This window comes from Podarcis cretensis (assembly GCF_951804945.1).
Source record: "Podarcis cretensis genome assembly, chromosome: 16".
NCBI classification, from domain to species: Eukaryota; Metazoa; Chordata; class Lepidosauria; order Squamata; family Lacertidae; genus Podarcis; species Podarcis cretensis.
The window spans coordinates 14,742,191-14,763,925 of record NC_137186.1 but is presented as its reverse complement, the minus strand read 5'-3'; the positions used below and the strand labels follow the sequence as shown (position 1 = coordinate 14,763,925).

At 45.2% G+C, this 21,735-nt stretch overlaps 2 protein-coding genes across 3 annotated transcripts in view; both read left to right on the top strand.

Moving 5' to 3' along the window:
* The window catches only part of LOC307205312 (NACHT, LRR and PYD domains-containing protein 12-like), a 49,587-nt gene that overhangs the window by 21,229 nt on the left and 6,623 nt on the right, over positions 1–21,735 (top strand). The gene's annotated exons all lie outside the window — the stretch shown is intronic.
* Positions 3,081–14,129, top strand: LOC307205332 (V-set and immunoglobulin domain-containing protein 8-like). Of its 2 annotated transcripts, none has more exons than XM_079957586.1 (7): positions 3,081–4,496; positions 6,721–6,896; positions 8,709–9,018; positions 9,907–10,071; positions 11,148–11,270; positions 11,695–11,830; positions 13,262–14,129. In XM_079957586.1, the coding sequence occupies exons 1-7, from the start codon at positions 4,337–4,339 to the stop codon at positions 13,683–13,685; spliced, it is 1,494 nt and encodes a 497-aa protein (XP_079813712.1). In that variant the 5' UTR covers positions 3,081–4,336; the 3' UTR covers positions 13,686–14,129. The 2 variants fall into 2 exon arrangements, with proteins under 2 accessions (XP_079813712.1, XP_079813711.1); XM_079957585.1 differs by having other exon boundaries at positions 8,679–9,018.

The following is a 21,735-nucleotide window of genomic DNA, read 5'->3' as shown; positions in this document are numbered from 1 at the left end:
TCTTCATTGCTGCCAAAAAAATATGGGTAACATTTTTAATAACAGAGCTTGTTAACAACAGCAATAAGTAGCAGGCTTTTCAAGGCCTGCTTTGTGACTCAGTCATGTCTAAATAAAAGCCAGAAAGCAGCTACTATTTGAGTGCCAAGCCTTCCACACTCACACAATTTCCTGATTTAAACCTTTCCACCGCAAGACACTTCCAGACTCTCAAATTCTGTCTTTCACCCTATCATGTAGAAGATGCTGCCTCGTGCAGAGTTGTACATCATAGTAGTCACACCTCTGGAAACGTACACTTTACAGTCATCCTTCCTGTGAATATGGCTTAACTGCCGATGTCACCCCAGCCATAAATCCAGGAGAGATGGCAAGGGCAGCAGTGGGGAACTTCCTTCAGCTCAAGGGCAACATTCCCTTCTGGACAGCTTTCGGGGCAGGGACTGTGTGTGTGTGTGTGTCACATGTCAGTGCAGAGGCAAAAGTGGACTAAACAATGTAAAAATTTGCCTATGTACACGAGGCTTGTTTTTACACACTCACGCCCAACACAAACTCCTTGCAAACAGGCAAGGGGCATTATCAGAGTTCAAGACCACATTGCAAGCAGCGGGAAACCCTCAAGGAAGGTGCAAAGCAGGAGAGGTGTCTCCTGGGGAAGAGACCAGAAGGCCAGATAGGGGGACCAGGAGAGCAGCATTCAGGCCCTGGACCTGCAGTTCCCCATCATGGCTTCAGGAGATCGTATAATAAAATTCAGGATGATCTAAAATTCAGGATGTTTTCATTGTCATTTTATTTACAAACTGATTTTTTCACAGCTAAATATGCTCAAAAAGAAGTTCACCAAAAAAGCCAAGTGCTAAATACAATAATACAATCCATAATAAGCCATGGAATATTGTTGCAGAATAACATAAAAATAACAGCCAACAATTAGCAATCAATTTGGCGTATATAAACATTTAACTAAACACACAGCTTGCTAATAGATCCAAGTCAAAATATCCAATTAAGGGACTGCTGTTCTGGCAAGTAGCTCACTTCTGGATGCTCCCAAGGCAGGAAGGGGCAAGGGAGTGGAAAAAGTCACCTTCTGGTAAAATACAGGACAGGGCAGAGTGGGGTTTGGAGGACAATTTTGTTTTGTTTTTCATCTGATGATGAAGTGACTTCAAAGCAATCCGTTGCAATCTATTGCAGCCTAATAAGATGGCCCTAACTTGGGAGAGAGAGAGGACTTGAAATACAGGACAAAACTGTAGCAATACAGGACGTAGCATTTTACATTGAAATATGGGACAATAATGTATTAATACAGGACAGGTGGCAACCCTACACCCCTGGGTGTCCAACACAGAGTCTCTCACCCCTCACATTCAACAAAACCAAAGGGATAACAAAGCAAAGTGAGTTTGACTCCATATGGTCTCGATTTGTATCATTTATTAACAATAGTACAATAATTCCCTTCCATCTCAGTTGCAGCAGCCACCATGGAGAAAATATCTTAACACTTCAGATTGATATGCACCCTGTGGATGTGAGCTGAATTTTTTCCAAGTTTGGAAAAAATATTTTCCAAGTTTGTTTCGATGCTGTGCGGTTGACTGCATGCAAGACTCAACATCTGCATATGTATTTGTCTAGGAAAAGGACACTTTGGTGATTGTATTTTTAAAAAATTCAGTAAGTTCATAAAGAGAAAAATATATTTATCAGTGCTGCTACAGAGTTGGCATTCTTTGATCAAAGTTTGCTTTGTTTTTAGCTGTCGTTGCTTACTGACAAATTTAACCATCCTGTTTTGAAAAGCTACAATTCTCAGAGTTCCCCAGGAGCTTTCATTTTCAGTGACAAAACGGTGACAAAGGAACTTCAATGACAAAACGAACCTGTTTTATGTCTGTAGCATTGTACCCAGGAACTATCATCCACATGCACAGCAAGAAAAGAAATGGCTAGATTTGGAGCAGCACGTGGAACATTCCGCCCTTTTCCCTCATATCCCAACCCAAATCACACTCTGAGGGAGTTGCCTTATACGGATGAGTAACAGCCAGGTATACCGCTGACTCTTGTATTCACTTCCTGCCTTTTTCTTGACACTAGAGAGTCACATCCTCTCTGGCAGGCAAAAGGTAAGGACATCAGGAGAGCCCAACTAGGGGAGGCCAGAGGCCCATCTAGTCCATCCTGTTCAAACAGTGGACAGCCACAGTGGCTTCTGAAAGCCCACGAACAGGACCTGGGTGCAAAAGCAGCTCTCCCCACTTGTGACTCCCAGCAAGTATACCTGAAGTAGCATCTCCACCTACATCGCTCATCCCAGACACTGAGGTCCAGCTCCAAGGGCCTTCTGGCGGTTCCCTCACTGCGAGAAGTGAGATTACAGGGAACCAGGCAGAGGGCCTTCTTGGTAGTGGCGCCTGCCCTGTGGAATGCCCTCCCACCAGATGTCAAGGAAATAAACATCTACCTGACTTTTAGAAGACATCTGAAGGCAGCCCTGTTTAGAGAAGCTTTTAATGTTTGATGTTTTACTGTGTTTTTAATATTCTGTTGTGAGCCACCCAGAGTGGCTGGGGAAACCTAGCTAGATAGGCGGGGTATAAATAAATAAATAAATAAATAAATTATTATTATTATTTTCAGAGGCTTATTGCTGCTGATAGGAGAGAAAACATTGTCATTGTGGCTTGCAGCAGTGGGCAGCCTTGCTCTATTAATTTATCTTCAGACAACCAGATGCCTTTGGGAAGCCTGCAAATAGAAACAGACTGCCACAGCGCTCCCCACCCTTTACAGCAACTGCTATTCAGAGCCAGTGACCCACCTAGCCAAATATCTTCCTCTCACGGCGGCCAACCAGACACCTCTACACACTCTCTGCTCTGTTTTCCATGTAGACAAGCAAGAAGCATTGAAGGGCACATTCCAGCCAGGCACAAACATTCCAGGAGAGTACAAGAGCAGGCTTGGGGGGAGTTTCCAGGGCCTGATGGCGAGGACTGGAGGGCCACATTCGCCCCCAGGTCTGGGCTTCCCCACCCCCAATGTAAACATCAGAGTCAAACTAGATGACCCATGACTTGCTTGATTAGGAAAGTGACAGGGAAATGCATTGAAAAGCATGAGGTGAATGATGAGTGAGAAGTCGTATAAACACCCCAGAAGCAAATCAGGATGAATAGTTATGGTTGTAGAGCCACTCTGCAGACAAATTAGTGACTCGCCCATAATCAACCCTCTTGGGCCCTGCAATCAGCAAAGAAGACCCCCTTTGGTGCTGCTGCTTCTGGCTGTGGTCCAGTTGGTGTTGACCCAGGAGGAGACCTTCTTGGTGGTGGCTCCCCTTTTGTGAAAAGCGCTCCCTGATGGGCTGTGCCTGTCTCCCTCATTATGGACTTTCAGCAGAAACATAAATGCATTTCTTGTTTACCCAGGCATTTGATGGTGACGGGATGAGCTCCCGTTGCTCTGTCCCAGCTCCTCCCAACCTAGCAGTTCGAAAGCACACCAGTGCAAGTAGATAAATAGGCACCGCTGTGGTGGGAAAGTAAACGGCGTTTCTGTGCACTCTGGTTTCCGTCACAGGGTTCCGCTGCGCCAGAAGCAGTTTAGTCATGCTAGCCACATGACCCGGAAAGTTGTCTGAGGACAAACGCCGCTCCCTCGGCCTGAAAGCGAGATGAGCGCTGCAACCCCATAGTCACCTTTGACTGGACTTAACTGTCCAGAGGTCCTTTACTTTTTACTGGCCCTGACAACTTTGAAATTAGTAACTGTGAAGGCGTGTGATTGCTTTTTTCTCGATGTTCCAAATGTTTTGAAAATGCTGTTTTAAATATTTTTTTATTTCATTTAAAACACTGTTGTTTTAACATTCTGATGTTTTTCCCCTTGGGCTCTTCCGGGAGGAAGGGCAGCAGGGTGCAAATGAAACAAAATATAATAAATTGGAACAAATGTGCCATGAAGTCCAGCCATTGTATAGCCATTATGTAAACTTTGTGCGAGGAAATCTGGATGCCTGCTCGAAAAATGGGTCTTCTGGAGGTCTTCCCCCAAAATCCCTTATCTGGATGTCACCATCCATTGCTGTCCTTCAAAAATGCTGAGCCAAATGGCCCCCGAGACATGATTTCACTGGTATGAATAAGGCTCTGCTGGCACTTCAGGCGAAAGGATGCACAGTTGTCATTTAACGACTGAGTAAGAGCATCTCTGGAAGGGAAACCGGGTGGGGAGAGGCAGCACTCATCTTTTGGGAGTTGCACATTGTGCCTTCAATTCACCCCAAAGGCATTTGCACCTGGAGGGGAGGGGCCAGGCCATGGAGATCAAAAACCCTCGGCTCCCCAGGATTTCTACTCAAAGCTCACCTTGCCTGAGATCTACCCAGCTCTCGAGAAATATTTGCTGCTCCGGAATACATTGCAGAATCATGGCTGGGACATGGGGCCTGCGGATTTTCCTTTTGTGTCTAACGCCAGGTAAGAGCCTTTGGGTAGCGCCAGAGGATAATGATGGAAGCTTCTTCTTCTTCTTTTTAAAGAGTGCTACGTGTGGTTTGATAGCATGGATGGTTTGATAGCATGCTTCCAGGCAACCTGTTTATTTGCGAGATCAGATGACATTTGAGCATTTGTTGAGCATTCCTTCTGATTTGTTTGCAGAGAGGTTAGACTTGCCTCCAAGCAATTGTCATTCAGCACTTTCCAGTGCATCTCTCCCTTGCTTTCCATATTGTAAAAAGTCTGCTTTTTTTTGCGGGGGAAGCTGGCTTTTCATTGCCCGAGGGCACCAAAGCAACTTTCATTGAACAGCCTGGATTTGCTACTATGGGATTGAATCTCTCCTGCAAAAAAGTGACAGTCCTCATAGTTTTATTTTCTGAGGCTGGCTGGAGTAATCGTGTAAACTGTCCTGGTTCTGCCACAAAACATAGCGTTAAAAAACACACACCAAGTATCTAGTCCTTATTGTTGCAAATGTGTGTGTGTGAGTGACAGGCGTGCATAGTGAAATATAAGAAGCAATGAGTGCAATGGGATTAGTACTGAGCTAAAAAGAAAATGGGATTAGTACTGAGCTAAATAAGGACGCAGGTGGCGCTGTGGGTTAAAGCCTCAGCGCCTAGGACTTGCCGATCGAAAGGTCGGCGGTTCGAATCCCTGCGGCGGGGTGCGCTCCCGCTGATCGGTCCCAGCGCCTGCCAACCTAGCAGTTCGAAAGCACCTCCAGGTGCAAGTAGATAAATAGGGAGCGCTTACCAGCGGGAAGGTAAACGGCGTTTCCGTGTGCGACTCTGGCTCTGGCTCTGGCTCTGGCCAGAGCAGCGATGTCACGCTGGCCACGTGACCCGGAAGTGTCTCCGGACAGCGCTGGCCCCTGGCCTCTTAAGTGAGATGGGCGCACAACCCCAGAGTCTGTCAAGACTGGCCCGTACGGGCAGGGGTACCTTTACGTTTACCTTAAAAAGAAAATAGGGAGAGGATCGTTTTGTGAAAACCTGTTCCTTCCATACAGCCTCTCCCCCCCCCCCCCCCACTCCCAGTTTCAGATATCTTCCAGGGGGACATGGACAGAAGTGGAAATGCAGTAAAACTGAAGTGAGACTGAGGGAGGCGGGTGGAGTGTCAAGAGTTTTGAAGCTTGTTCATGGGAATGGGAACCCCAGAATTTAGGATTGTAGCATGTCAGGGAGAAAGTTAGACCGGGGTCCTTCTCCCTTATATCTACAGGTTTTCGTTGTGCAAAGAATTCTTTTAAAACAAGCAAACGAAAAATAAAGAGCACGGGACTCTTGAACTCAAGCCCCATGTTGCATAAAAGATTCCTGCATTGGAGGCGGTTGGACTAGATGACTTGTGATCCCTTTCCAACTCTACAATTCTATGTTTCTAATATAAAATGCAGAGCTTCAGCTGTCACCTTCCTTCAAAATCTCACTGTATGTGCTTTGAATTTGTCTGGATTATATACAATCCTTAAATCCTCTACCAGTGCTTGGTGTTTTTTACAGTATGTTGTTGTTGTTAGCACCATCAGTGACCCTGAACCTCACAATTAGCAGGTGACACCTTGTTGGTGGTGCCCAGTTCCATTCACCCATGACAGGGCCTTTTCAGTGGCAGCTCCATATTCATGGAATGTCCTTCCAAGTCAGGAGTATCTGTCTCCCTCATTTTTTGTAGACTTTAAGAGCATTCCTGTTCACTTAGGCATTTGATGGCTGAAAGACACTGTTCCTGGCAACCCTGAGATCACTGACAGAAAGAATTCTTTTAACTGCTTTTAGAATTCTTTTTTTTAAAAAAAGTTTTATTTAAGTATTTGCCACTTTGGGCTCCTTCAGGAGAAAGGGCCAAATAAAAACATATTTAGTAGCAGTAATTATGACTATTCGTAATCATTCGTGCATTGCAGGGGGTTGGACTAGATGACCCCAGGGATCCCTTCCAATTCTACAATTCCATGATTCTGTGTGCATATTTATGACTTTTCCATGGAATGTGTGGACCACCAATGGGTCATCTGTATGTCAGAACGTCTCCATTGGGCTACAGGGATTAAAGAGCTGAGCCAAAGGCTTTGCCTGAATCGTTCTCCACACTTGGGTGCCATATATAAAGACTTTCTTTGTGGGATGAGCTTGTTGCAGCCAGTTCAGGACACTCAGGCTGCTGTATATACCTCTTTTCTTTTGCCCCCCAGCTCTTTTACCTGCCGTGAAGATCAATGCCAAGGGCCGGGAGGTGGTCTACCTAGCAGAAGGTGAGTCGGCCAAGCTCGGCTGCCCCTACGAGTTGGAACCGCAAGATCATGGCTCAAACGACCTGGACATTGAATGGACACAGATGAACTCTGACCCCACAAACCTGGACAACGTGGTGAGTACGTGGGTCGAGCTCAGCTGTTATAATAATAATAATTTATTATTTGTACCCCACCTATCTGGCTAAGTTTCCCCAGCCACTCTGGGTGGCTTCCAACAAAGATTAAAAATACATTAAAATGTTACACATTAAAAACTTCCCTGAACAGGGCTGCCTTCAGATGTCTTCTAAATGTCAGGTAGTTGTTTATCTCTTTGACATCTGGTGGAAGGGCGTTCCACAGGGCGGGCGCCACTACCGAGAAGGCCCTCTGCCTGGTTCCCTGTAGCTCTGCTTCTCGCAATGAGGGAACCGCCAGAAGGCCCTCGGCGCTGGACCTCAGCATCTGGGCAGAATGATGGGGGTGAAGACGCTCCTTCAGCTATACTGGGCTGAGGCCGTTTCAAAACATCTGGCCTCTTGTGTGGTACCGGAAGTGAACTGAACCAAGATGAACCCAACTACAGCCTGTTCAGGACAGGAACCTGTCACAACCGTAGTGGACCCCGACCTCTTTGTTCCCTATCAAATAGGAAACTCAAGAAACCACTAGAACAGGGGCTGGAGAACATTTTTCAGCCTGAGGGGCCGCTTTGCATCCTGGGTAATCTTCTGAGGGCCATGGGGCCAGATGCACATTTTTCTTTTGCACAATAGACTAGATAGATTGGAGGTCAAGGACACATTCAAGCCAATAAAAAATACTTGAAGAGGGTGGGGCGGAGTACCAGGTAATGGGGGGGGGGTCTGGGGAGAATTATGAGGGCCAAACAGAGGCCTTGAAGGTCATGTTAGGCTCCCAGACCTGAGCTTCCTGTGCCAGTGTATTTAAAATAGTACGGGTGTCATCAGGATAGGACTGTGGGAAAGATGTCCTGGACTCCACTCAGCACACCAAAAAGAACAGCAGGGCTGGCAGCTTACCATATTTTGAAGAAAGAGAAGCGAAACCAAAAGCTATCTAAATAAGTTACCTCATGACATCATTTGAATAGATGATGGGGCATCAGAGGGGCAGTCCCCATAAGACCCTAGTGTTTAGAATCTAAAATTACCTAACCACAGCACCAGGGAAGGCAGAGAAATTTGATTCGGTTCACGTTTAAAGGTGACACTTTCTGGAGCCATACGTGAACCGAAGAACAGCCCTCCTTTGAAATTCACACTTCTCTGAATTTTGCAGTGCTGTTCTCCAGCCCAGACACACGTGTACAAACATACACGTATACTCAGGTGAAGCGTGCCTGAAAATGTATACAATGATGGGAATAACATGCCAAAAAAATGCATTATATGAATAGAAATTGCAAAAAAACCCACACCCCTGTATAAATATTGAGAAATCTTCATGAAAGAGCTAACACATTTCCATGAAGACTTTTTTTAAAAAAATGCAAATCGATACAGAAACATGGAGAACTGAATTTAAGATTGGAATTTCTGATCGTCTTATTGTTTTTCTCTCTTTGTAAACTGTTTTTGCAATCAAGAGGTGTATAAATTTTATGAAGTAAACAATAGATCAGAATGAGAAACGGAGAGAAAATGAAATTGATAGGTTCGCCCATCTGTAACCCCATTGAGTTTACCTCTATGCAATTGGCAAAACTGCTACAGCCTGACATGAGAGGCGCCATCGCTTTCCCACCTCCTCAGGCAAAATAATCTGTGGAATGCCAGGGGGGAAGCAAATATAGTTTTGTGAAGGAGGAGGAGGGTGTTGTTTTGCTTGTGAATGGTCTGGTGCAAGATCTGTGACCACATAAGCAATTTGGAAATCTTCCTCTGTTGATTCAGCGGTGTTGTTCTCTGGTTCCTGCCCACCAGATCCTGAGCTACAACAATCACCAGGTAATCCACCCCGGCTACCATTTCCTGCAGTCGAGAGGGGGTTCCGCAGCCCACGACTCACGACATTTTGGCAACTCTGGCCTGCAGCAGAACATGGTGATGGGGGGCTCTGGCCACGACTGCTGCTCTGGCCTGCAGCAGCGAGTGACCTTTGCCATCCAAGACCCCAGCCAGTATGATGCCTCCATCAACCTGCAGGATGTTCAGATTTCTGACTCGGCAACTTACGAATGCAAGGTGAAGAAAACCACAGTGGCCTCTCGCAAGGTGACCGTCATGGTGCTAGGTGAGTCCTACTGATGCAGAAAAAGGGACTGTGGCCCCATGGCAGAGCAGGAGGTCCAGGACTGCTCTGGTTTTGAGGGACTTGCCTTGCTTTGTAGAGTCATATGGCTGGGGCTGCAGGATGCTGGAATAGATGCCCCTCCTCTTTGTATGTTTTGTGGAAATGTTGTGGATAGTAGGGGAACATGTATTGATTAAATATTATCCTTCCTCACTCACGCTGCTGAGTCAGTAGTAGAGTACATTCCCCAGTATATAGCAGGAAGCTGGTTGGTAAATTCGTCTGAATCTCTTTACTTAAGCAATCCAATCTGGCTTGCTTAAGTGGTAACTCCTCTTAAAAAGAATAAAGACACAACAGTCTTCTTTAAAAGTAGTGATAAGAAGTTTACTTACATTCAGTTCACAGCAGGTTCCCTGAAGGCAGGCTTTAGCTTGGAGTTACAGAAGAGAGTTTGAGTTCATCCCATGTGGGGATTGAGGTCATGTGCTGCTGGCTGAGAGCCAGCAGAAAGCAAAATACATCAAGAGATCAAGACTTCAAAGAGTCAAAAGAGAAAGATGGCTGTGTGACTGGCCTTTTACAGGGTCTCAAAGGGCCACGCCCATCTACCTGGTCACATGCAGGGGGAGGATGCTCCAGACCAGGTGTGACAGGAAGTCCTCCTGGCTGGATTAACATCCCCCTGTGTGTCCACTCTGGGCAAACAGGAAGTGTTGTACTTGACTGCTTGTGTTACATCCCATATGTTGGTGGGCCTTGGCTCCTATGGCTCATGTACTGGCAGTGCCAGAGTCTCCGGGAGCCATCCAACACTCTTCATTCCTTCCCCCCACCCCCTTTTCTTCAGACTTACTAACTGAGGACATTTTCTCTCTCTTCCATCAGCGAGACCATCCAATCCACAATGCTCAGTTGTAGGCAAGGTAGCCTTGGGCCAGAAAGTCACCCTGAGCTGCTCCTCAAACTCTGGCACTTCCCCACTCATGTACCAGTGGGCCAAAGTCACAGATCACCCTTTTGCGAACTGGCTCTCCGCTACCACCATTAAAGGTAAGAACCAGGAAGTAATGGAGAGTGTGTGGGATGCCCAGCATTTTGCTTGCTGCTCTGGGGTGGTAGGTCAATATTGTGAATGAGGAACCTCAAGCCCCGGGTACTGACTGCGGCCCTCCAGGCCTGTCTACCTGGCCCTTGGGCTTCTTGTCTTTTGCTTGTGTGGATGGAAGAAAGAGACGGGCGCATGAGTGTGTGTAGAAACTAGCCTAGGTGAAATTTGCATCCATTGCTCCACCCACTTTTGCTTCTGGCTCCTCCCACCCACCTCTGGAAGGAATGCAGCCTTCCAGGTGAAAATGGTCCCCCACCTCTGGAGTAGAGGAAAGATGGTTGTACAGGAAAGGAAGCAGAGGAGAAATCGCAAGGTGAAAAATGAATTTACAAAATCCTTGGGTTAAGGGAAGCAATGAAAGCAAATTAGGGATAAAGACTGCAAACTAAAACTGCTGAACTTGTCACGCATTTGGGCCTCAACAAATGCAACAGCTACATATTTCATTACAGGGGTGAGTTGGTCACAGGCTTAACTTTTTGGCCAATCCTGTTTCCATATGTCTCCTACACCTTTCTCTCTCTCCCCCCCCCCCAATTTAGCTAGATAGATACATGTGTACACACACTTCAGATTACATTTCAGGCATCTGGTACAGTGGACTCCACTCCACAAACACATGTGCCGTAATCAACAAAAGGTAAAGTCATACAGCTGTACCTTGGAAATTGAATGAAATCCATTCCAGAAGTCCATTCAACTTCCAAAATGTTTGAAAACCAAATTGCAGCTTCTGATTGGCTGCAGGAAGCTCCTGCGACCAATCAGAAGCTGCGGAAGCCCTGTGGGATGTTCGGCTTCCAAAAATAGTTCACAAACCGGAACAGTCACTTCTGGGTTTGCAGCGTTCGGGAGCCAAAATGTTTAGGAACTAAGCTGTTCGAAAACTGAGGTACGACTGTATTTGGTCTTGTGCAAAGCTTGCCTGGCTCATCTTGAGGTCATCATGGAGGAGTGTAACCCAGATCAATGTGAACTTATAGTAATTGGGTTTTCCCTGGATTTTCTCTCTCTCAAGGCCCAAATCCCGGCGACCTGATCATTCAGAACCTATCCAATGACCACGCTGGTGTTTACCAGTGCAGTGTGGCCAACAAAGTCGGATCGGCCAGGTGTGTTGTGGAGATCTCCTTCTCAAAGGGTAAGAGAGTAGCATTTTTCATTTTGTCCAAATACCAAATCTCATGCTTGTCTGGCAGAGTCCCAAAAGCAAGTTGTTTTCTGCACGGAGAGTCTGCAAGCAGGACCAGTAATTTTCCTCCACTGCAGTTTCCAGAAACTGGTCTCCAGAAATAATCATCTTCAGAAGTTCCAGGGTCTTGCAGAGAACTCCAGGGGAATTAAATCTTAGCATAAGGAACTATCCTCCATCTTGGCTTCTGGACTCATTCTCCATATCCCCCTGCCTTTATTTTAAATTTTTGAAATCGCAGACAAATTAGGGGAATGTAATCAGGGTAGATGACACCTAGTAGCTGCCAGTCAATCAAAAGCCATCCATCTTAGCACCTCCTAGCCATTCCATCTCAGCTCAGTCTTCTCCATGGTCTTCTCCTCCCTTGCAGAGTCCAACCGAGTGAGCATCGTCGTGGGAGTAGTCCTTGGCTCTCTGCTCTTCCTGACCCTCCTGGTGTGTCTCATCGTGGGGCTGATCTGCTGCTGCAGGAAGAGGCGCTACAAGGAAGAGGCCAACCAGATCAGGTGACTAGAAGCAAGAAGAATATATGAAAGGAAGGTGTTTGTGGGGGTGGGAGGTCTGCATCGTAAGCCTCCTGTCATTAAGCCGCTTCCTGCTGCAGAACATTGAAGGGGGGTCCTCATTCCATGGAGGAAACCTTAGGTCCAGGGGCCAAATGTGGCCCTCCAGGCCTCTCTTTCTGGCCCTCAAGACTCTCCCAAGGCCAAGCTCCCTTGCCCAGCCACATCCTCTTTCAACAGCCCTGCTTGGCATCCTCCTTGAGTGCTTTTGCTTGGTTGGAAGGTGTCCTTAAATTCTGATAATTCTTCTGGTTTGCCTAGATGAAGGAAAGAGTGGGGTGTGCACAAATCTAGCCACAAATCTCAACCTTTGGCCCTGGGACTTGAGTTTGGGGGTTCAATCTCAGATCTTTGGGGCTCTGGTGACTTCATCTAAGCATGCAGGACAGTTGCTCCAGACTCGTGATTCCCGATTAGCTAAGTGCTGCTGACTCCCAGTTTTTCAAAAGCCAAGCCAACTTTGGAAATTTTTGATATCTCCATGGTAGTTTTTGTTATGTGAATGGTGTCACGGACCCCCCTGGATGGGTTATGCAGAACCCCTGGGCTCCATGGACCACTGATTGGGAACCGCAATGCTAGACAGAAGCCTAATATTGTGCTCACTCGTGCATAGTTGATTTCCACATGCAGCCCCCACAGTTAAACATAGGTAACTGTGCACTGTGCACAGGACTAGTTGATTGCCCGGGCTGTACTGTTGTTAACATGATGGGCCAGAGAAACACATGAGGGTGGAAAGTGCTTTAAACAATATTTCACTCATCATTTTTTAGATTCCACCCCCCGCTCTGCGAAATGGGGAGGGTTGGAAGGCAGATTTTCCAACCGAAAAGGGCACTCAGAAGCTGCAGGTGGCCCTTCCTGTTAGAACAGGCATCCAAAATTAGCCAGGAAAATGGACCATTAGAAAGTGCTATACTGTACTGTATTTTCCTGGAGTCCATCCATGCTGACTTGTAGGGCTTTAATACTTGCATCACAGTTTATTGTACAGTTGTACCTTGGAAGTCGAACAGAATCCATTCCGGAAGTCCATTCAACTTCTAAAATGTTCGGAAACCAAAGCACGGCTTCTGATTGGCTGAAGGAAGCTCCTGCAGCCAATCAGAAGCGACAGAAGCCCTGTCGGACGTTCGGCTTCCAAAAATAGTTTCCAAACCAGAACAGTCACTTCTGGGTTTGCGGCGTCCAGAAGCCAAAATGTTCAAGAACTAAGCTGTCCGAAAACCAAGGTACAACTGTATTATGTTTCATCTTATTTAAAAAATCATTTGTTTCCTTTGTAAGCTGGTAACAATTATTATTGTTGTTAGAAATGATAAATATATAAAGAAATTAAATAGTGAAACAGAGAACTCTTTGCCCTCACAGGGTTGACACAGCGCCCCCGCGGGCCAGAGGCGGAAGCCGAAACAGCAGCATACGATCCGTCCTGGACTTTGTGCCCCACAATATCAGCTTCATGCAGCGCCGCAAGTATGGCCCTCCCAAGGAGCAGGAAGGCACCGAGATGATCTCCCCGGCCCAAGAGGCGCAGCCTGTGGATTGCAGCGGCGTGAAAAGCGAGCCCCACCGTGGCGGCTGCTCGACCACCATCACGACAAAGGCCAGGGTTCACTACGCTCCTTCTGTGCCTTCCTCACCCCAGGAGACATCTTCGCCATCAGCTGCTGGCCCAGATAATGGAGGAAGCTGCTCCATCACATCCGAGAAGGGCAGGCGAGGCCATCCTGCACAATATGGAGGCATTGCTGTGATGGTGCCAGCCAAGAGCAGAGATGGCCTCTTAGTATAGACTGCCGCACCTGATGGGACAACAGAACATTCCTGAACTGTGTGCTGGACGCATTTGTGCGCCGTGAATGGATTTCAAGTGCAGCCGCCAGAGGCAAATGACATAATGATTTTATTTATTTCACAAAATCCCTGTACCTCTAGATTGTAATAAAACCTCTAAGTGGTCAGGTCTTTTCATGCTGGGATGGGGAGCTTTAGGCCTGCGGGCCTTGAGGCCTCTCTGCCCATCCGAATCCTCCCCATTCTGACTCTGCTTAGCGCTTAGAGTGTCTTTGCTTAGCTGGAATGTCTCCTTGAACTCTTTCCAAGATGGCGGATGGGTTGTTTGTGGCTGTGTGTAGAACTAGCCTACTGTACCAAGGTGAAATTTACACTAGTTGCTCAGTCCACATTTGCCTCTGGCCTCAGCCCCCACTGGCGTATGGCCCTAGAAAGGTTGTCTACAAACCTCAAAAGGGTTCCTCCCTCCTGCCCTTTTGGGAAGGAAGTTATAACTTCTGCCCTACTTCTGCCAGCCCCATTCCCCCATTCCCCATTGCTGTCCTCAAAGAACTGGGCCAGACAAGCCCTCCAAGTGGTTCGATGATCACAGAAGTTCATCAAGTTAAAACCCTCTCTGAATTTTTGAAAAATCACGAAAGACCTTTCCGTTCTACCAAACATTTGCGACAGGCTGGTTGCAACCTTCGACGTTGTTTCTGCTCCAGATTATTAGGACTGGTTGTACATTGTATGCTTTTATGTATTTAAATGTGACTGAATGTAATTATTTGCTGCATCCCATGTTTGTAAGAAACGACGGCTTCCCTTAATTTAACAAATAAATGATTAAAAGAAATGACCAAGGAGCTTCTTTTCCAATCAACAGGTGAGAACGGTGAAAAGCATTGAGCAACAAACCAATGTATTAATGCATCAACAGAATTGCAGGGGGGCCACTAGGTGGCGCATCGGAAGATGGCTGACAATAACATCTCTCCGACCCACACGAGGTAATTTGGAGGCTATGATGGGGGTAATTAGCCTCCTTAACCCCCCCAGGATTATGGGGGGGACGGCCCTTGCCTGCTGTGCCCTATACCACCCCCGAATTTGTGGGGGTGGGGGCACTAGGCACAAAGCCCTCCTGTGGGATTTTCGGCACTTCTCGACGCCGTCCCCGATTCGCGCTGCTGGTTGCAATGATCTTTAAAAGAAATAATTTGGACATGATTAATTGCACATACATCAAGGAAAAAGGGGAGTAAATACTGCTGACAGAAGAGATCTCTGATAACAAGACATCAATAAAATACGAGAAGAACGTCAAGATACGGTAATGACTGAGGGGGGAGGGGGGAAAAACCTGCCTCTACCTTTTTATGTGATTTAACAAGAATCCCCCTCCCCTAATGAGTCAGAAATTAAGGACTTAAGCTGTGGATTTAAGGCTGTGTGGAGATAAACTTTCGATCCAAAGCAATGTTTCAAGATGAAGCTGGAAAGCTAAGAGTTTTGGAGTGACGCAATCAGGAAAAAATGCCGTTCGCCATTTTGTGAGGCATTGTGGGAGCTCTTGGGTCTGGGAGGAGAAAGAGAGAAATAGAGTTGTTTACATATCGTTAATCAACTCCTCGGTGGGACTTAAGAGCGACAAATGCCAAAATTTACGATGGATAAAGTGATGTTATCTACGAAGGAGATATATGGAAACCATCTGGACTTAGTGAAGGAACGGGAAATCCACACAGGATTATTACACTTGCTATCGGCTTAAGGAGACTAACAGAAGAGATCGTAAAGGAAAAAGAGAAATTATACGAACAAGATATGATGTGGCAACACCAAGATAAGACTGGATAGAATTATGAACTTTGTTTGGACTGATTGGGACTGATTTGGACATTAACGCAGTAATAAGAAGATGATCTGAATTCCCCTTTGGATCTTGAAGTATGGGTTCCCCCAACAAAATTTAAAAATTTGGCTTTGTAATTCGGAATTTATATGATGTGATTTAATTTGATGTGATTGGCCAGTTAATAAAAATTATTTTTTTAAAAAAAATGCATCAACAGAATTGCTTAATGTTTCCATGTGTCAGGGACTGGCTGGATGAACTGGGGTAGTGGAAGGCAACAACCAGGGAAACCCCAGAGGAGGAATGCTCAGAGCCAGGGATTCATAGTAGGACACAGAGGAGAGGCCGGAGGAAGGATATAGGGAGGAGGTATGCTAAAGGGGCAACAGGGTTTAGTGAGCAGGAAGAGCCTGTGACAGGGAGCAGTTCAGACTCTGAGGCTGAAGCCGGGTCAGGAGGCTGCTGAAGAATCAAGCTCCTTTATGGGTGTTAATGCTCTGAGCCCCTCCATCCTACGCTCTGGTTATATTTACAGTGGTACCTCTGGTTACATATGCTTCAGGTTACATACGCTTCAGGTTACAGACTCCGCTAACCCAGAAATAGTACCTTGGGTTAAGAACTTTGCTTCAGGATGAGAACAGAAATCGCACAGCGGCAGCAGGAGGCCACATTAGCTAAAGTGGTACTTCAGGTTAAGAACAGTTTCAGGTTAAGAACGGACCTCCGGAACGAATTAAGTATGTAACCAGAGGTACCACTGTATGTGTAAATAAAACCATATCTCCTAAAGATGCCACAGTCTCCGTTGATCTTCATTCCAAGGAAACTGAGGCCTGTGTAAGCACTGGAAGCCTTGAAGTTTCTCACTACTCAGAGATTGGCGTGGCGTGAAACAGCATTTATGCTGAATCAATGATCTGACTCATATCAAGGCAACTTCCTTCTATCGAGGAAGAGCAGGGCATCATGATAGTGTGTGGATCTGGTTTAACGTTGAATGGTTTTACCGCCAATATATTCACCAAATCATAATGAGGCATCTAATCATAAGCCTGCATTTTTATCAAAGCTTATATTTTTGATCAGGGCCTGTATATTAAGATGAGCTTAAAGATTTTCAAATGTTTCATGCCAGGCAGAAGACCAGCTGCCTAAGAACCTTGGCAATGTTTATTCTCCTGGACAAGGGGGCCCCCTGATTTATAGCAGAAAACAATTCTCAAAGTCGTAAAAAGGGAATTACAGGCTGAGAGCGAGGACACTGACCTTGCATGTTGCAAAGTACAATTAAGCTGTAAGAGTGGTTAAATTAAGAGTTGGTAAATAGTAAAATAAAACCATGTGCCTCCCATTAAACTTGAGCCATATTTTCCTAAGGTTGAAAGGTCAAGAGCAGTGAAAAAGGCAACTGGCTTGGCTGGAGAAGATAGGTTTCTTCCTATCTTATTTTGAGGCTGGAAACTGTTCCTTCCTTTTTTACTTTGAGAAGGTTTATTCTTTTAAAATGTTATTTATGTTATGTATTAAATATATTGGCTTAAATGTAATTATGCAAAGGATTTAGAAACTAAGAAATGTTAAATCCTTATGCTAGATTCTTATTTCATATAGTTGAAAGAGATCACAGGGGCCATCAGCCCAGCCCCCCTGCCAAGCAGGAAACATCATTAGAGCACACATATGGTTGTCAGGCCTTTCTTTAGAGACCTCCAAAAGAAGGAGATCTTTCAATGATGATGTGAACTCAAGATCCTTGACATCTGTTTAAGATAAAAATTTAAGATTAACCATTTGTTTTGGAGGGCAATAGGGCAAGGAGGGCAAGAGGTGAGCTGGTAATTAAGGTTCCTTGTTAAGACACATGTAAGATATATTACTACTTATTTGTCATTTATAGATAGAAGAATATATAGCTTTTTGTTTCCCATAAAAGGGCAAAAGGAAATGGGTGTATCTTTTGTGATTGGTTCTAGCAAACAGCCAATAGGAATTTCAACCAGGCTGACTGGACAGAGGCAGCCACAGGAGGAGCAAGGGGGCTGGATTAAGGAAATATAAGTGCTGGCCAGATTGGCAGGAGGCCAGGCCAGAGCTTGGTAACCATATACCACTGTGCCTCTCATTTATTTGTCTGACAAATAAATTATTATTTTAATTTCTCTATTGCTGCGTTGAATATTTCATTCCAGCTAAGCGTTAACCACAAGCAGGGTGCTACAATAACCTCTCTTTTTGGGGGGGCAGCCTTGAGGAAGCAACTGGCAAAGTCAGTTGCCACACACAGACTAAAGTGATACCTCGGGTTACATACGCTTCAGGTTACATACGCTTCAGGTTATACACTCTGCTAACCCAGAAATAGTGCTTTAGGTTAAGAACTTTGCTTCAGGATGAGAACAGAAATTGTGCTCCGGCGGCGCGGCAGCAGCGGGAGGCCGCATTAGCTAAAGTGGTGCTTTGGGTTAAGAACAGTTTCAGGTTAAGAACGGACCTCTGGAATGAATTAAGTACGTAACCAGAGGTACTACTGTAATATGTATTCGTATATGTTGCCCATCTTTTTTTTTTTTTTTAATAATATTTATTAAATTTTATAAAACCAATAAAAGACATTCATAATAACATAATATTTTCCATTATCCACATTTCATTCTCAACTTTGGACTTCCTCACATCTCTTGTTCCTGCTTTCTAAACATAAATTTTACCAGCAAATTATTAACTTGATTTAATTCATATAATATAATTTTCCAATATTTAATGTCTCAAATTTTGGGATTTAACATACTCTTATTGAAGCTTAATCATAAAATATTAATTATCCCAAATTTATCTTTTCATCTTCCGATTAAATTTAAATTTATATTCTTTATAACTAGTTTGTTGAAGCCATGTTTTTACTAATCTTACATCTTTCTTAACAATCATACAATTTACAATATTTTTGTAGATAGTCCTTGAATTTCTTCCAGTCTTCCTCCACCTGGTATATGTTGCCCATCTGACTGGGTTTCCCCAGCCACTCTGGGCGGCTCCCAACAGAATATTAAAAACACAATAAATCATCAAACATTAAAAATATATATCATGTCTATTCTTAGGGCTGGCAGTGAGTCAGTTTATGCCTCTTAGTTTAACATCAGAATCTCTGTCAACGGTGAAACCCTGCCAAATCTTGGCAAGCAACCTTTGTTTATTATTTGCCTGATTCATATGTTGCTCCTTCCAAACCAGAGTGTTGCCACCCTCTGGGATTGGCCCATATATTATTACCAGCTTACTCTTTGGCAAAGCAAACAGTGGCTACTCTTCCTTTTCTGCAAGATCCTCATTTGTTTGCATATGTGGGTGGATGTTTGTGTAAGCCTAAACGCACAGACATCCTGACCCACTTGCCACATGTGTATGCGGGGAGCTAGGCCAAGGGATTGCAACTACGGTCTGCGGGGACTCTCACTTCTGCTGCTCACCTATGCTATGTCTGAGGCAACAGCTGTGGTCACAGTTCTGCACACACACGCGTCCACACACCCACACCCACAGGGTTGGTTTTTACAGCCCAAGTCCCCATCAAGTCAAAGATTTACCTGCAAGGCAAGCTGTTGATCTTTATTGGTCTGTTACAACAAAGTCTCCTTGCTCCCTTGCAAGGAGGTGCCCAGAACAAAGGTGTGTGACATCTTTTAAAACCTCAGAAATTATCCACCTGCCCCTTGACAGAAGGACCACCCAAAAAATGTCTCAGATACATCACAAAATGAGTTGTGCTTGTGCAAGTGAATTAGATCATGCTCAGACTGTCATGTTTCTCCAACACATTTGCAAGTCCATCCATCAAGACGCCTGGCAATACCTGACATTAATTGCCCTTCCTGTCTGAGACTTCCTTTTGAAATGATGAATTACCTTGACTCCAGAATCCATTGACACAGACCTGTCCCCATTCACGTACATAAGATACCATTTTGGCGTCTGCTTGGATATTTGTTGACACTTGTTAAACCAGTTCCACAGAGGGGAGGCTCAGGAAGAATGTCCTGTAATGTGACAAGAGGGGTTGCTGAGGTCAGCTAAGGGCTAAACGTGGCCTCATTTTTTGCTCTGTATAGTTTTCTGGCTGTGAGAGTATTATGAGCTTGGTGTGGGGCGCATTTATCTTCTACATGCACTCCATGTGGGCATGTGCGTATGTGTTTAAAACTGAATAAGAGTCACAGGAGCCCCTTTAAATCTTCCTTGAGGACTGGTCTAAGATTAAGGTGAGATGCTTCCCTGTTGCTCAGGGATGCAATAGAAACATAGAATTTTAGAGCAGGAATGCTCCTGGAGGTCATTTATTCTGACTGCAGGAATGACAATGCAGGCTATAATATTAGGGAAGGCGTGTAGCTCAGTGGTAGAGCTCCTTCCCTGCATACAAGAAGTCCCAGGTTCAGTTTCCAGCATCTCTCAGTAGGGCTGGGAAAGATTCCCTGCCTGAAACCCTAGAGAAAAATGAGAAACTGAGAGAAACCCAAACAGTCCCATCTCTAGTTGTGACTTGATTCAGATCCACCGAGCTCCAGCAAGTGGATATCCTTTGCATATCCTTTGCATCTTCAGATCTGATAATCTATCAAGTGTCACCAGACTCTTGGGGCGCTTCCAGACTGCCGCCACTGTGGGGTGCGGTTCAGTTCAATCGCATATTGACAAATTCAGGTGGCACAATTTGGAGGCTTTGCATTCTAAATCCACACCCCCACAAGCTGGACTTCCTTGCAGTCTGCAAAATGATTAGGAGATACACTGGACTGTGTAGGATGCTCTCCAGGCCAACAAAAGCAGAATGAATGAATGCTCAGAGATCGCGGGCCTCCTTGCAAACACTGTGCAAACAAATCAGGATTTGTGCCCCACAAACAGGTTAGCAGGATGTGACTTTACTTGCTTAAAACAAACTGTTAGTGTTGTTTTAATACTATGTTTCAAACACCAAGGTAGTCATTTAAAAGGTCAGACTCAACGCAATGCTTCATCTGACATTGTTTTTCTTTTTCTTTTAGAAATGACCTGGCAATTGCTACCTTAGGTTTTGAAGTGTAGCGTTAGGTGTGTGAAGAAAAAAGCACCACCAATCCGCTTGTTGAGAGGGCAGTATTATTATTTGCCTGTTTCAGCACAGGTCACAGGTGAATGTGTGTTTTCAGTTTCACAATCAGTTTTGTCAGTCAGAAGCCCATTCCATCCTCTTCTTGTCTGTGGATCCGCCCCGCCCCCCACAAAGTGCATGCAAAAATTGCGTTTACATTGTACACACTTTCCCCTAACAGTGTTATAGGTTTGCAGTGTATGTCTTGGTCTCGATTATATCTGTGGGTCCTTTCCAGGCCTCTGATTCTCTACCAAGGAGGTTTATTAGAATCTAGTAGAAGGGGTTGCTGAACTGGCCAGGCCAGTTTCTTTGTAAGAGAATGGCCGTAGCTTCCTAGCTAAGTATCACCATTTACATGTCCAAAAAGGTTGCTCTGTTGCCAAAGAGACAAATGAGATTAATCTTCCCCCTCCCCACCTAGTTGGAAGCAGCATCACTTTGTGGGGACAGAGAACAATAGGCAAAGGGCAGGGGCTGTGCTGGAAGCTGGATAAACAAAGGCTGGTCTTGTTCTGGGCGGGACCCAAAGCTTTGGCTTAAGGATCTCCCTGGGAACCTAATGGAAAGGCAATATCTGTTGGAGTATTAATTCTGTGAGACCCTCCATCCTTTGCTTAAGTTGTATATTTGTGTAAATCCTGAAGGCGCCACAGCCATTGATCTTTATCCCAAGGAAACCAAGCTCTAGAGAGGGGCAGACATCCCTGACAGTTCTCACTGCTCAGAGACTGGGTTGCAACGAACAATATGTACTTTGAGTTGTATCTACCTAAGCTCTACTCAGAGAAGACCTATCATATGCTAGTCATGTTCATTTAATGTCATTGGGACTCCTCTGAGTAGCACTTAAATTGAACAGAACCCTTTGTATAACCCCGCCCCACAACACACACATTGAAACTTGATTTATTTTTCATATCTGATTATCCAAAGAATGGGGAAATGTGGATTAAATGGAGAGGGAATGTACAGGTTAGAGTTTTTCTTCATTGCAAGGGGTTGGACTAGATTACTTTTGGGGGTCCTTTCCAACTCTACAGTTCTGTGATTTTGATGAAGTGACACCATGCA